The 15,977-nt window shown below is 47.7% G+C and overlaps 1 protein-coding gene across 4 annotated transcripts in view; it reads right to left on the bottom strand.

Moving 5' to 3' along the window:
- The window catches only part of XPNPEP1 (X-prolyl aminopeptidase 1), a 52,007-nt gene that overhangs the window by 11,374 nt on the left and 24,656 nt on the right, over positions 1-15,977 (bottom strand). For 3 of the 4 annotated variants that reach the window (XM_070363304.1, XM_070363306.1, XM_070363307.1), the window contains 11 exons: positions 15,787-15,891; positions 12,398-12,490; positions 11,863-12,006; positions 10,078-10,173; positions 7,878-7,959; positions 6,206-6,416; positions 4,049-4,138; positions 3,718-3,768; positions 2,405-2,463; positions 2,190-2,267; positions 239-310 (listed from right to left, as the gene is read on the bottom strand). In XM_070363304.1, coding sequence (XP_070219405.1) covers positions 239-310; positions 2,190-2,267; positions 2,405-2,463; positions 3,718-3,768; positions 4,049-4,138; positions 6,206-6,416; positions 7,878-7,959; positions 10,078-10,173; positions 11,863-12,006; positions 12,398-12,490; positions 15,787-15,891 — 1,081 coding nt within the window. The remainder of the gene's footprint in view (positions 1-238; positions 311-2,189; positions 2,268-2,404; positions 2,464-3,717; positions 3,769-4,048; positions 4,139-6,205; positions 6,417-7,877; positions 7,960-10,077; positions 10,174-11,862; positions 12,007-12,397; positions 12,491-15,786; positions 15,892-15,977) is intronic. The other variant, XM_070363305.1, reaches the window with a different exon arrangement.

Genomic DNA, 15,977 nt, shown 5'->3' with positions numbered 1-15,977 from the left:
CAGCTTCCAGCCAAGGACTAAACATTTCTAACAAACAGTCTTTTGTGGGAACAGAATCACAACTGGGCTATTTCAACAAGGGGTGAGGAAAAGGACAAGACATGGGAACAATTCCATCAGTGACCGGCGCAGAATGAGATGACCCGCTGAGAAATCTCGGCTGGAGCCTGGCCTGTCCACCTACTCAACTGCCCTGACTTAGTGGAGTCAGGCTCTCCAGTCGCCCCGATTCACTTACTTGTATTGAGCACCCGAGTCAATGAGGTACACCTCATCCAGAGACAAGGTCCTATTCGTCTCAGGGACCGGCCTAAGAAAATTAATTACAAAGTAATTATTCCACAAATGTAAATGCTTCCTGAAGCCGGGAGGAGGGAATACGAGAGTTCTTTGTACTAGTCCAACAACTTATGTAAGCCTGAAATTATATCAAACCCAAGTTTCCCCAATGGTTAATTACTGCAAGTAATATTAACCATCTACTCAAGACTAGTCAACCTATCTCCCCAACTAGATAAGGAGCTCAAGAGAAGGAGGAATAACATATTTCTTTATATCTACCTCCATTTGAGACTAGAACAAAATAAGTGTTCATGAGATAACTGTAAAAACTACAAAAATAATCAACAGAAGCAAGAGGACCAAGCTGGAAAATGTGAAGAGAGCAGTCTGGAGTCATTTGTCTTTATTTGGCAAGGTGGGGGCGGGGGAGGATGGTTCAGTCCCCTGCCTCAAGCCTCCACTTCTCTCCCTCAGACCTAACCCCACCAGGAGCCTCCCCACTTGCTTCCTAGACCACCAGAGGGGCAGAAGGCGAGTGTCTCACTTTGGGAGAAAAACTAAAGGGACTTTTGCTGGGGGAAGGAGTAGATCATGATGCTGTTATACTAGAGCACTATTTTCAAATGAATGTGAGGTATTTTTTAAAGTAGTTTGATTCCTCCATATCTCCTTCCAGACAATACACTTCACTGGGAAAAGCTAGATGGGACATGAGCATTCCAAGTCTCTGCCCTGCAGTGCAGAGAGGGTCTCACAGAGGTTCTCCTTCATTTGCAGGCAGTAAGGGGGCCAGTAGGCACTCGATCCCAATGACTAGAAAAGGCCACCAGATATGGGCCCAGCACCCTGCTTCTCAACAGGCTTCCAACAGCCACAATGAAAAAACACAAAGGGAAAGTGAGATCCTCCCCTCTTGGACTGAAATTTTTTTTTTAAGTTCTAGGGTCATATCCAGCCAGGAAATTCATCACCTGTGCTAAATATAAGACAAGAACTCAAGTACTTTTGATAGTTTAATGTTGGAACAGAAGCATTAATATGAGAGAACCGTACAGCCACACCCGTGACTAACTCCCACACAGCAGCTTCAAAATTTGTCCCAAGACTAAAAACTCTAAAAGCGATTAGTAAAAAGGGTGGAGGGGGGACTTGTGCCCAAGTACAGCACAGTGAGACAGCCAGAGTGCTCCATCACGATGCACGTCACAGATGGGAAGCAAAGAACTCAAGATACCCCACACGAGGCAAAACCATGTGAGCCAGGCGAAGCTGAAGCTGGAGCCCATGCAAGAAGCCTAGATCCATTTCCCACCACCTCCACAGGTGGGTCTAGCTCTCCCAAATTCATCATTGCCCTCCTGGTCTCACAGTGGAAGGAAGCTTGGCTCTGTGGGTCCACAGGCTCATGTGGTACAAATAAATCCCCAAAGGCTGGGGAGGAAAGAGACGGTACAGATTATCTCCTTAAACACAACAGGGTGCTCCACAACCTAATGGTAAGTTTGTTTGGTATGGAGGTCATGGAGCTCACAAGATGTTTGGACTAGTGTGTCAAGAAGGCTGCCACTGTCAGAAAAGAAAAACACTAAAACTTCTAACTGTTAAGATTCGGGGATTATGACAACAGACACTGCAGTCTCAGAAGGAAAGAGGGATGACCCATTTGACTACATCATGGACAATGTCGATGGGCAACATCGGTGCCAGAGAGTCGCTCCCAAAAGGCAGAGGCTTCGGACTGAGAGACAAGAAGACCTCAAAGATCTTATTTCACACAGAAGAACAATCTCAACAGACACATGGAGGTGGGCGCAGGGGCCTTTGATAAAACAATATCTCTCCCCTGCTCAGGCTCCTGTGCAGAAGCAGCAGCAAAGCCAGGCAGCGTGCTCCTCCGCATGCCTTACGCGTAGTGAATGATGGCGCCATTGGGTCCCGTACTGGAAATGGTTGGGAAGCTCAGGTCCACAAAGTCGGCCTGCTGCCTGGAACAGAAAGACACACACAGAGCAGAGCGGCCTAAAGGTTCTTACTGTGCCAGGAATCAGGGCCCCGCCCAGCTTCCCTGAATGTGCCAAGGACAGGAGCACAAGACTCACAGGGCCCCCACAGTGATCCTTACCTGCGGAATTCCTCAGCTTTGTTGGCAGCTGAGATCTCTGTCACACCACCTTTGGGCACCTACGAGAAAGTTGCTTATAAATGACTGGGGCGTGATAAATTCACGGGTCTCCCACATACTATGAAAAGTGTTAGTCACTCGGTCGTGTCTGACTCTTTGCGACCCCACAGACTTAGGCTGCTAGGCTCCTCTGTTATAGGGAGTACATTAAAAGCTTACTTTTTCCTCAATCTCCACATTCCAACTGTCCAACCTACAAGACACAGCGTATGTCTCATCTTCAACAAGGAGGGAATTCCCAAAGGCTCTTAACCAAAGCTATGTAAAAGTAAAAGGACTTCTATCCATTGAATTTTTCCCCAACTGTTTCCCTCAGTTTTATATCCTAAAACTTCCCCAAATTTAATACACCTAAATTTAAAACTTCAAAAGCATTCCCACCTACAATATCCTAAGAAAAAGATCCTAAATAAAGATAAATGCAAAGATATTATTACAAGGTGCTTGGTAATTACAAAAAAAAAAAAAAATTCAAAAAACACTCTTAACATTTGAAAATAGGAGGAATGGGTAAATAAAGCAGCCTAGCCACTAAACACAGTCTCCATTTTGATTATTTATTTAAAATCTCAAAGAAAATGGGAAATGCTCACACTATGATACTAAGTGAATAAAACAGAATACAGAGTGATAGCGATACAGTGAGAGACACGTGAAAATGACCCACACTGAAAAAAAAAAAAAAAATGACATACACAGATGAACAATTGCCAGACGGGAAAAACTTGTGGGAATCAAAGTATTTTCTTCTCCCAATGTAAGCTACTTTCAAAGAGTTGCTCATAAAGTATTTAAAGGGAATACGATACCGTTTAGTAAGAGCACAAAGAAATCACGTCCCTATCAGCTACAAGGAGTGAAAAGGCAAGAAACTAATGACCAAGAATCAATTTAATATAAAAAGCTTTATGGCTTAAAGTTCAGAATATACACAAAGACATTTTTTCTCTTGATACAAGCAGCTTGCCTGTAGTCATTTTTCCTTATAATGAAAGTCCACTTCATTACAAGACAATTTCTTAACCCAGAAAGGATCCATTCTATTAAGGAATTTCTTTTTTCATCTTTGTTACTATTTTCTACAGTTTTTAAAAACACACACAACAAATTTCCACAAAGAACTCTTAAAAGAGAGTACTAAAATTAGATCAAGATCTTAGACCTCATGGTCAACCAGAGTCACAGTTAGAATCACATGTAGATAATTTCTGAATAATCTATGTCCACGTGTTAAACAAAAACTAAGAACCAACCTCTTTTTCCAGCCAGTTAAAGAGTTCACATAAGGCAACGGCATCTTTAATCTGTGCAAATAAGAGAGACATTTTTTAAAGTTGTGACTGAAAATCAGATGGGCAGATCCAAGGCCCAGCCCTAACGCAGAGGACCACACACCACCAGCAGTCAGGGCTTTCCATGCAAGTGATTCCCATGACCCCTCCAGTATTTATTTCATTCTCTCATTAACTCTGGAAGGCTCAGAGACATTCCCACCTGCACCATGGTCAAAGCCACAAAGCAGGTAAGGGAGTCGGGCCTTCTGACCAGCACACACCCCTCTTCTGCACAGGCTGCTTTACTCACGTGAGCTCGCCTCATGCCTTCTGATTCAGCAGAATTCTTCACAGCTTTGGCGATGCAGATGGGGGTGTAAGGCATACAGCAGCGATGATCCTGGGGCGGGAGGCGGTACTGTGGGACTCACGCACCCCAGACCAAGATCACCCCTCCAGCCAGGACTCCTCACTTTAGACAGATCGCAGAGAGCTCCCACTCAGACCCTCCCTGCTGTCGCCTGGGGCCCAAAGACCTGCCCTTTTTGGGTGGTGACTCTGGGCTGGAGAAAGGGGCTTGAGCTCATCCAAAAAGATAAAGTACATCAAACAAGCTATTTCTCGTCTTTCCCCTCACCCCCTCAGCTCTCTGAGACAGCTGGCTGCCAGCCAGCAGCAAGATGCTGCTTTTCAAACCTCCGTGGTCATGGTCAGGGTTCACGAACAGATCAAAGCTTGACCGAAATAACCCCTTCCTGGCTGCACAAAGGAGGCCTTTCCCACTGTCTGGGGATGCATGTGACCCATGAGGTGGGGGGGGGCTCCTGTTCCTTCCCACCTCATGCTCAGGCATCAGCTACCATTAAAGTCAGGTCTTAAAGGGCTGGGGAAGAGCCTTCCCAACTGAGAACAAGTCAGAATCCAGCCCTGTGTTACAGGGAGCAGGGAGTAATTTTGTATCACCTTGCGCCTGCACGGAGCTTCCCTCTCTCCACACTGCTTGTTCTCTTTCTCTTGCATACCTGCCCCTCGTGAAACAAAGGCAGGCATGACCCCAGCGGAAGCAAAGCTCTGAGGAACTCCATCACACAGCGTGATAGTGACAGGGGTGCAATGGGAAAACCGGGCTAGAAGGCCAGGCCTGGACTCCTCCCAGCATGGCCCCTGCTTAGTGAAGGAGACAGGATATTGCTGGCTTTGCCAAAGGCCACTTGGCAGCCAGAGGCCCAGAGTAGGACAATCAAAAAGTCTCAACTAAGGCGGCATGGACTCCTGCCCCAGGCCTCAGTGAAAATGAGGGGGTACATGTCAGCTGCTTAGCACCACCCAGCAGGGGTTCGGTCAAGGGCATCACTATCACTATCACTTGACCTTTGATAAATCCCTGGGCCTCAGGTCTCCTTAACTATAAAATATGGTGGGGGACAGATACAGAGTAGTGTTTCCCAAACTTCAGACACTCTCACACCATCTGCACAGGGCTTACCTGGGTTGCCTACTCGCTGGACCCTTATTTACTTAAGACTCTTCTTTAGATGATCTTTGAATCAACAGTCTATTGAAATCAACTCTCTCTTAAGAAATAATTTTTATAATACATGGTCTCATATGCTAATTGTGTTTTTTCAACTACACACTAAAATGCTTTTTTTAATTGAAGTATGCTGCTGCTGCTGCTGCTGCTGCTGCTGCTAAGTCACTTTAGTCGTGTCCAACTCTGTGCGACCCCACGGACGGCAGCCACCAGGCTCCCCTGTCCCTGGGATTCTCCAGGCAAGAACACTGGAGTGGGTTGCCATTTCCTTCTCCAATGCATGAAAGTGAAAAGTGAAAGTGAAGTGGCTCAGTCCTGTCTGACTCTTCGAGACCCCATGGACTGCTGCCTACCAGGCTCCTCTGCCCATGGGATTTTCCAGGCAAGAGTACTGGAGTGGGGTGCCATTGCCTTCTCCTACACAATATATTATATGTCTTAGATGTATAATAGAGTGATTCACAATTTTTAAAGGTTAAACTCCATTTAAAGTTATTATAAATATTGGTTAAATTCCCTGTGCTATATAATATATCCTTGTAGCTTCTTTTTTTATACATAGCAGTCTGTACCTCTGAATCTGGTACCCCAATCTTGCCCCACCTCCTTTCCCTCTCCACATTGGTAACCACTGGTCCATTCTTTAAATGTTAAAATGCTTTAAAAATAGATACATTTAAATAAACCTAAGTATGAATGTACACCACCTAAAATCATCTCTCATGCCACATCTTGGAAAACACGGGACTCACTGGGTTCCAAGAGCCCAAAGGGCTCATTGCAGGGATGACACCTCTGATATGACACCCAGTCCTGGGAACCTGCCTGAACAACCAACCTCTCTCTGCTTCAGAGAGAAGCCGCACGATGCCAGGACTTGGAAGGGCTTGGTAGCCAGAGTGGCAGGTTTTGATCGGCTCTGGGGCTACCAACCTTGGGGATGGCCTCGCTCACAGCATAGCTGGCCTTGTCACTGACCCACACCTTCTCCCTTGGGGAAAGGCTGGCACACAGGATCTTGAGCTCGCTCAGGATGGACTTGTACGGAAGCACCTGGATTCTGTACTCGGCTTCCAGGCCCAAGTCAAGCAGTAGGTGTTCCTTCACAATGGGGGCGTCTATGCGGTCACCATCAATGAAGAGCCTGCAGAGGGGCCAGAGGAGAGGTGAGAGGAAAGGTGGGCGCAGGAATCAGAGGACAAGAACACAGACCCACACTCAAGAGACAGGCTCCACCTTCCAGCATCCCAAATGAGCAGCTTCTCTTCCCTCCATGCCCTTCCCAAACCTGTGCTCCCTGCCCCGTGCCTGCTACCTTCCACCCTGTCCCCCAAGCCAGGACCTGGGCACTGTCCTCCTTGATGGCCCTCTTTCCCTCCTTCATGGAGATCTTTGAACTTACGTCCTAAGCACCCCTCAAACCTCTCCTGCTTTCACTGTAGCCTTGCCCACTTGCTGCCCAGGTCAGGGTTAGGGTTAACCACTACCAACTCCCATGGATCAGTGCCATGGCCTCCTAACTGGTCTCCCTGCCACTAGTCTTCCCTATCCACCCTATTTTCCAATCATCATAATCCACCCCATAATTTCACTCCAGTCATAAATTCTCTATGATTTACAAGCCTGACCATGTGGTTTCCTGTGGAAACTCACAGCATCCTCAGGACAAGAGCCCAAGCTCCTAAACCTGACTCACAAGGCCTTGCTTATGTGGCCCTGACTACCTGCCGGTCTCCCGCTCCAGGTTTCAACCACACTGGACCACTCTGGGTCCTTCACCTGCACTGCACTCTCTCCTGCCCAGTCTCTGAGAATGCTGCTCCCCAGCTTAGATCACCTGTTTCTCTTCCTCCTCATTCCCTCCTCACCGAGCTAACTCCCAAGTACCCTGAATCTCTGTCTCAATATTACTGTCTCCTCTGATCAGGTCAGGCCCCTCCAATAACATCCATACCTGCCCCACTGACAAGTGAGTGCCAACTATGCATCGGAATCCCCAACTCTAACCCAGGACCCTGTCTGCCTCATTCATCCCAACACCTAGTGGAGACTCTAGCGCATAATAGGCACTCAATAAACATGTCTGAATGCAGAAAGCCACTCAAACAAGAAGAGCAATGGCAGGAAGGCCGCAAGCAGCAGTTTAAAAGACAATTCAACAAGGCACGACTCAGGGGTGTTTCCTGCATCACTTCTGACTTTCTGAATGGTGAGGTCTATTTGCATTGTGGACCCAGGACTGTGTATAACAAAGCCCATATCCCTCTCTGCCTTGGCTGCAAGGAGTCCAATGTGCTGCCTAAACAAGTCTCTGCAGCAGGAATTCTGTGAACTAAGCTTACTCTCTCTGGTTTTATTCTAATGTCCTCAACACTTATTTTTTTATCTTCTAGCACTACCAATAATTTTCAGGATTATAAGAGAGGCAGGATCTAAATTAATAAGTATTGTTAAGGAAGGCAGAAGGGAAAGGGAGGCAGGAAAGGGCAGGAGAAAAGCAGGACCCTGGCGCACATCAGGCGGAGACCAGTGGGCCCGGGCCAGGGTGGTGGACTGGGGCTCCAAGGAGCTGGGGAAGACTTTCAGGTGCGGGGCCAGCACTCACATGATCGTCTCTAGTCCTAAGATTGCATAGGAGAAAAATACAGGATTGTGCTCTACGTCTGATCCTCGGAGATTGAATAGCCCTGGAAAAAAAAAAAATTCCTGTCACCCGCCCGACTGTGAGTTAAGGGGCAGCTGGGAGGATGCAGGGAGCACTTCCACTGGCCGGGAAGGGCAGGGTAGACCTCTCAGAGAGGCCGGGAGCCTCCCTTCCCTGTCTCGCCTCTGAGCTGCAGTTGCACATATCCACCAAATGAGGGCACCAGAACTGTGTCTTTCGCTGCCACATCACCACCCCGGGAAGGGAACGGAAAGAGTTATTAGTCAGAACACCCGAGAATTGCCCTCCAGACAAAGAGTTGAAATGGTCCACCCAGCGGTGACCCGCCAGGCCTGGCCTTGCCGCAGAAAAACCTCTGGCACTCCCAAGTACAAGGGCGGGAGCCAAGCACTCGCTCCCTTCTGAGGCAAGAGACTGAGGGTAGAAAAACGGAGACCCACCCACCAGGGAGGCCAGATGAGGCCCTCTGTGTAAGGGTCAGGAGCCCCGGGGAGGCGGAGCTTCCCAGCAGAGGAACAAAAGCAGTGAGTCAGTGGGGCTCTGGGCCCATGAATGAAACCCGAGCCGGCGGCCCACCCGGAACCACGGCTGGGTGGAGGACCTGCATGGCCAGTGTCAGGGCCCTGGCGAGGTCACTGCGTGCTGGAGAAACTAGAGGGACCGGTGCTGAGCACAGCTCTCATCCCAGGGCCTCCCACAGCCTAACACTTGCTCTCCTGACAATGAGAGTGCAAAAAAGACACTGGTATCAAACGCACTGCCTCTATTTGAAAACCATGGCTTCTTCAAGTACAGCATGGAGGCAACATGTTTTACCCATCAAACCCAACTAGCATTCTTTTTAAATGATAGTACCTGGGGTCGATGAGAGTGTGGCAAGAGGGGTGTATTCATATGTGCTGTGCAACCTCTCTGGCAGGTACATGGCAATAAGGTCAAAGGCCCTAGCATGCACACACCCTCCAGCCCATAACACCACCTCCAAAAGCTGAAAGAAAATTATCAGAAACCAAGACACAGATTGCGATGCACCAAGACTTTGATGGTAGTCCTGTAATACAATCATGAGAAAATGTGGAATAACTCAAAGGTCATCCTGAGAGGAATGGTTAAGTAAATTCCACTATAACCACATGATGGGATATTTAATATTCACTTAAAATTATGTTTATATATGCTTAGAGTAAATAGAGTGGAAAAAATCAAGTTACAAAATTATATATGCACAGAAATGTTAACTGATTTTGTGCAAGAAGATTATAGGTGACTTTTTTTTTTTTTTTTCTACTTGCTCTGTACTTCCCAGATTTTCCACAATGAAAACAGGGGATATTTAAATAATCAAGGGGAGAAATTAGCTTCATATGTTATTTTCTCTGATGTTGATGTTATTAAGTTAATTAGGGATATAAATCACTGATACACGTGACAAAGTTTGGGGGCTAGGCATTAGAGATTGTGCGGTAAGCCATCTTTCTCTAGTGAGAAAATAAAAAGATAAAGCAGTGTCTCTTCTCAGGTACCTTGGGTCAAATCCAGTCAGAAAATAGAAAAAGAAGGTTCAACCTTATTCATTCAGGTTCTAGAAGGCATTGAACAATTCCATGAGGATAGTCTAAGATCTAAAGATTAAAAAACTGCTATTGCACCAAAAGGTTTGGTAAACTTTCAGCTCCTGAGTTTTCCGAAGTAGAAGTATTTCTAGAACATCCTCATTGTGAAGAATCTGGGAAATACAGGAGAAGTATAAAGAAAAAAATATCTCCTATGAGCTCACTTCCATACCTATAGAGACAAACGAATGTTAACAGACACAAAAAGTTCGGAGAAAGCGCCCCTGCTCGGAGGTGTCACAGTAATGAGTAGACTGGCCAGAGGGGGACACCACCACATATTCAGCATCAGCGCCTCGCTGTAATACTGCTCCAGACCAACCACAATCTCCTCCCCAATGCCCTGTAATTCTCCATCCAAAATAATCCCTTCTCCATCCCACCTGGCATGCCATATACCCACTGGTGATGGTCTTTTGCTTATTCTCTGACCATGCAGAAAACTGAATTCTGTGAGCACACAGATTCCCAGAGAACCAACTGAGAGACTGGGTAACACACCCCAACAGTGAAACCAGAGCACTCACACGCAATCTCATCCAGGGCAGTGACCACAAACCACACGACGTTCCTCTCAGCCATTTTCAACCGAAGGTCTGCAACCTTGTCCTTCCAGGAGATGCCTGCAAGAAACAAACACACTTGCCACTCCAGTCCCTGGTCTGGTCCCGGGGACTGTTGAGAGCCAAGTGAAAGAGCCCATTCCAAACACTCTTAACCAGCACCACATCCAGGGAGCATGTTATCTGAGCAGACAGAATGCCTGGATACTAATCCCATACAAGAGAAGTGACTCCGTCTAAGCTAGTTGACTATCCAGAGCCCAGACTGCCTCACAACAAAATTAATCCATTTGTTCATCCAACAAATGTCTATGAACCATCTCTCCTGCCCAGGCATCAATATCTGCAGATGCTTTGCTGGTCACTGCAGTTACAGCTCTGAGCTACACACAAGCCCTGCCCTCATGGGGCTTACAATCTGGAAGGGAAGACAGATAATTAAACCAGCAATTAGTTACACTTCTGTATAAAGACTGCTGCCATAGAGGAAGCACAGGGAGCTTTGAGAAGACACTAACCAGCAGAGAGAACTCACCGAATCTTTAGAGGTCAGGCAAATATCACCCTCTACCTTACATTTCTAGAGCCTCAAGACCTGCCTCTCAGTGCTAAGATCTAGAATTCTCCACAGCCTGTTTCAGTGCAACTACCACTTCCAAACCACACATGCACTGTCAGACACAGCCGGCCACTCCCTGCTACTCCTGTGGGCCCCAGAGAAGCTCACCACCACCTGACACGAGACAGCACTTGGACCTCATGTACAGCCACCTGTGAACAGGGCAGGCATCTGTCTCATGCACGCAGCCCCTGGCAGTGCCCTGCACATGGTAGGCACTCACGTGTCTGCTGACCCGAAGTCTCACCAGCCAAACCTGCTCTCCCTGCTCTGTAAAGAACAGGTCAGAGCCTCTCCTTCAGTTCACAGAATCCAAAGCATGCTGATGGACAATGTTTAGCTGACCCAGGGCCCCTCACTGGACCCATCCCCCTCCCCAGTCTGCAATACCCTCTGTGAGAGTGTCACAAGGAAGCAAGCTAGGGGCGTCCCCACAACCAAACGCTGCTGTGAAGATCAGCTCGGGAATTCTGCTTAAAACTTGGCTGAGAGTCTGGATTGTAATGCTTTCTTCCCAGGACCCCTCTGGGCAATGTGCCTGCATTCCAGACATCCCCGCTCCACCTCTCCTCTGCTGTTTCTACAGCAAGATTCACTCCCCTCTGCCCCACCTCCAGGCCTTTCCCTCTGCACTCCTCACTCTTCCATAAATCCACACTTTCATCTCCCACAGACTGTTCACAGAACTTGCTCCTCACTCACCACTATCACACAAGCCAAAGAAACCCACCCACTCCCCAAAGCCTCTACGGCAGAGGACAGACAAAGGGCAGGGGGCCTGGGAAGGTAAACCTACAAGTGCTGGCAGAAGAAAAGGACACGGAATCTAGAAACCTCTAGGCTCTGTGTCCAACATCAGATGCGTGAGAGGGGCAGTGAGGAACTGAATGGTAAAAAAAAAAGCCATCTCAGCAGCACCCATGGGTCTGCCCAGAAGAGCTCTGCGAGAGTAAACTATGCCCAAGCAGGTGCCAACAGTGGAAACAAACTGAACTCCTGCTGCCCCAATGCCCCACATGCCCGAGCGGGGCCAAATCCTCCCATCGGCTCGATGATCTGGCTCCAGAGGACTTGCATTCAGGTGGAGGGGACGATGGCCAGGGCCTGCAGGGCGCAGCCGTGGTTCTGACCTGTGTAATCCAGGCCCAGTGTGATGAGCGGTTTGCAGGGACGCTCGGGGCGGTCTGTCCAGATCTTGTCCACTAGGTTGTCCTTGACAGGAATGAGGTGGTGGCCAGCACTTCTCAGAACCTTGGCCATCTTCTTCCAGTAATCTGAGGAGAAACACTGGTGGTCTAGCTGTGAACTGAACACCCTCTACAGGCAGCAGGGCTCTGAGAGCCTGGCACCTTCTGACAGGCGATCCTGCTGTGAACTGAACACCCTCTACAGGCAGCAGGGCTCTGAGAGCCTGGCACCTTCTGACAGGCGATCCTGCTGTGAACTGAACACCCTCTACAGGCAGCAGGGCTCTGAGAGCCTGGCACCTTCTGACAGGCGATCCTGCGGCCCTCTGCTAACTCTTCTCCTCACCCTGACCTCTGCTGTGACCTCATGTCATGCTGAGCCCCCAAAGGTTCCACCACCCACAAGCAAACGAGGAGGCTGGGGAGGCATCTAGAACCCCAGTCCTCACCCAAGCTGGCAGGGCCTCGGCTTACTCACCTGTAGGAATGATCAGTGGGTCTACACCAACCCTGGATCCTTCAGGAAGTACACTCACCAGCCAGTCTTCCTGAGTTGGTGTGTCCTTCAGACCTACAGAGGGAAGAACTGATGAGAAACAACTCCCAGGGATCCTGAGCTCGCTATCCTACCCAGAAGGGTGCAATTCGCCAATAGCATGAGAACAGGGTCTTTATCAAGCACCTTCTTTAAAAAGGATTGACAGCACTTGGAAAATCTGAACTTCTCTTCATCCTGGAAGGCTAGAAGAAGAGTTAGATGCTATAAAAGGAAAGCATAAAGTAAGATGGTATATAAGGGGAGGGTGAGACAGAAGAAAGAAGAAGCAGGATTTTCCCTGGACCCCGGGTAAAAGGCATCCTGGGAATCACTGCAACACAGGTGCATGATGTCATCCCGAAGATCATCTCTTCGGCCTTCTGTGACTTCCCCACTAATGGTGATGAGAGAATGAGTGGTGAGACGGTGCAGGCGGAAGCTCAGAGTCCCCCTTACGTCCCACCCAGGTAAGGCAAACACACGCGCAGGGCTCTCGCCTCACCTGGAGGGCATCATTGCAGAGGAAAGGCCCTGCCAGACAATCAGCCTGACTGGAGGGCTGAGCTCAAGTCTCAGCAGCAGAAACCTATCCAAAGACTGTAAGAGGAACACACAGGAACCCAACATTGTGTCTTTAACTGGCTCCCTGGGCTTTCCAATTACCAAGAGCACACAACCCTTTCTGTTTCTGAGAGACTAGTCATAGGACACGGAGTAAGCTTCACAAAAAGAACTACAATTATTTGTGATATCCCAGTTCTTCTTTAATCCAACCCAGTATATCTTGTACGTTTCAGATGTATACTTTTTCATCAGATTTTTGCTAAACAATTAACAAACATTTCGGTAAAATATCAAAGAGTGAAAGTTCACATATTCCAAAACAGTACTGACTTTTACTACCTTCCCTGAGTACTGATAACCACATAACGGACGGTCAAAGGTTTATAAAGAAATGAGCTCACGAATCTCAATTCTAAAAGCCTGCCTAGAAACTGCACTGAGTGATTTTCCTATCTGATTCTTTCCTATTTTTTCCTCAAACCGCTAAACAAGCCAATTATTAAGCAAGTTCCTTGAATGCCCCTAGTATAACTTTCACAGGGTGAAGTCATATCATCTCCTAGCAGACAGATGCTGGGCAAAACCCCAGGGATCAACCACTCCCCAGCCACACCTACCAGAACCTCCCTACACAGGAGAGCCAGTGAGGAGGCGGGCTGCGGGCAGAGGCTAGAGACGGCTTGGAGGGAAGAAGGACTCCTCCCCCAGGGCTGGTCTAGGGAAGAGGCAGATAGTAGTTGCTCCTCTGACACTCTAACCCCAAAGCACTGACATATCTTAACAGCTGGAGTTTAGGCCCCAAAGAGAGATGCTCACATCCCAGGAGCACATTAAAAGAGACCCTGGGGTGCAAGCAGAGAGTATCAGAACTTCCATTTGTACTTCTTCTGAAAAATTAAGATATTAAACTTTGCTTGTATCTGAAATACACATGGACATAGCACATGCATCTAACATATAAACAAATAAACAAATATACATATATGCTAAGGGCGCATGAACCAGCAACAGAGAGGCATGTAATCAAAAAGTACGAAGGCCTAGAGGCCTATCCACTTCTAACAGCCCCACAATCCCGAAGGCCTGTGCGTGTGTGTGAGAGAGAACGCAACTGGGACAACACCAAGCTGCAGTGTTGACGTTTCTATATTTTAAAAGAATTTTGAGAAACCCAAGTTTAAAATAAACCCATTGCCAGGATAAAAACATTCTTAATTCCTCCCTAAGCCAAACATTCATACATGCATATGGAAAGTGTGTGGAGCATGCAGGCGTGCGCGCGCGCGCACACACACACACAACCTCAGTAATAGATCCTGGGGTCAGCTCAACTCAGTATCAACAGCCCTCTGCTCCCTGAACTGTGAGTCTGGTAACAACCCGATTTCCTCATAACTTCCAACAACAAACAAGAAACATCAGGGATTTGGCCTTTTCTCCTCTTCCTCACTCAGCCCTGGCAGCTGCTTTCCCCTCCTTCTATTGTCCAAGTTCAAAATGCAGCAGGCTGCACCTTTGTACAATCACTAAAACCATATTTCAAAAGACTACTCTGATGACAAGGAAAAATACAGCACGCAATTAAATGAAAAACCCGTGTACACACACACACACACATTATCCTTATCCAATAAACACCGAGCTCCATGCTTTCCATATATTATTTCTTTAATCCTCGCCATTTTATGGTACAATTATCATTCCACTTTATAGATGAGGAAACTGAAGATGAAGTAACTTGCCCAAGAAAGCTGCAGACCCATGCTCTTGCCCTGTGGCTAAGCTGCCAGGATTCTCAGAGGGAGAGCTTCCTAGCTCAGCTGCCAGGGGCCCCTTACCTTCACCTCATTTAAAATCATGAGGCAGCAGAGAGCAGTGGGAAGGCCCCCAGGGCATGAGTCAAAGGCACAAGGTCCTCTCTGGCCCTCAGCTACTCCTCACTGAAACGAGGGTTCTGAGCCAGGGCCTTCCAAAACTGAATGCGTGATGGTATGTATATAGAAGCCTGTCACTTCCTTGTTCTTCCTTGTACCATGAACTGGACTGTTTCCCCTCAAAATTCATACATTGAAACCCTACCTCACAATGTGACCAATGTTTGGAGACAGGGGCTTAGGAGATACTGAAGGTTAAATGAAGTCATACGGTAGAATTCTAATCCAGTAGGATTGGTAACCTTCTAAGAGGAAGAGAGAGAGAGAACCATGTAAGGATAAGTGAGAAGGTGGCTGTCTGCACGCCAGGAAGACAGCTCTCACCAGTCTGACCACACTAGCACCCTCATTTCATACTTCCAGCCACTAGCCATGAAAAATTAAATTTCTGTTGAAAAAATAATTTTTCTCCCCAAAACTTTAGACTTTTAGATTTCCAGCCACCAGCCATGAAAAGATAAATTTCCGCTGAAAAAACTTTCTCCCGCCAAAACTTTAGACTTTTTATTTTGTATTGGGGTATAGCTGCAGTCCATGGGGTCACAAAGAGTTGGGTACGACTGGGCAACTGAACAACAACAGCCGATTAACAATGCTTTGGTAGCTTCAGGTGAAGAGTGAAGGTACTCAGCCATACATATACATGTATCCCTTCTCTAAATTTCTGTTGTTTGAGCCACCCCATCTACGGTAGTTTGTTACTAAGACACCTTGGATTCTAAAAGCGGTCCCTGATCCCATAAAAGGGTTAAGATCCAGAAGCCCTGAGGAGCTCCAGGGTCTCCTCCTGAGCCAGCCAGCTAAGCTTGAGACGGCTGTGCCTCTACGCACCCATCTTCATGAGTGTCCAGTTGCTGTCCATCTGCTTGGCAGCCTGGAGAAAGTAGCGCCCGTCAGTCCACATGGCCGCATGTTCTTCTGTGACTATGGCTGTGCCTGGAGGAGGGGAGCAAAGGAATGAGAGAGGTTCCTGACAAACACCTAGAAGCTGCCCAGAATGGCAGCAGGCAGGCGAGCACAGT

The sequence above is a fragment of the Bos mutus genome, chromosome 26 (assembly GCF_027580195.1).
Source record: "Bos mutus isolate GX-2022 chromosome 26, NWIPB_WYAK_1.1, whole genome shotgun sequence".
NCBI classification, from domain to species: domain Eukaryota; kingdom Metazoa; phylum Chordata; class Mammalia; order Artiodactyla; family Bovidae; genus Bos; species Bos mutus.
The sequence above is the reverse complement of the archived record's forward strand: the minus strand, read 5'-3'. Positions and strand labels throughout refer to the sequence as shown.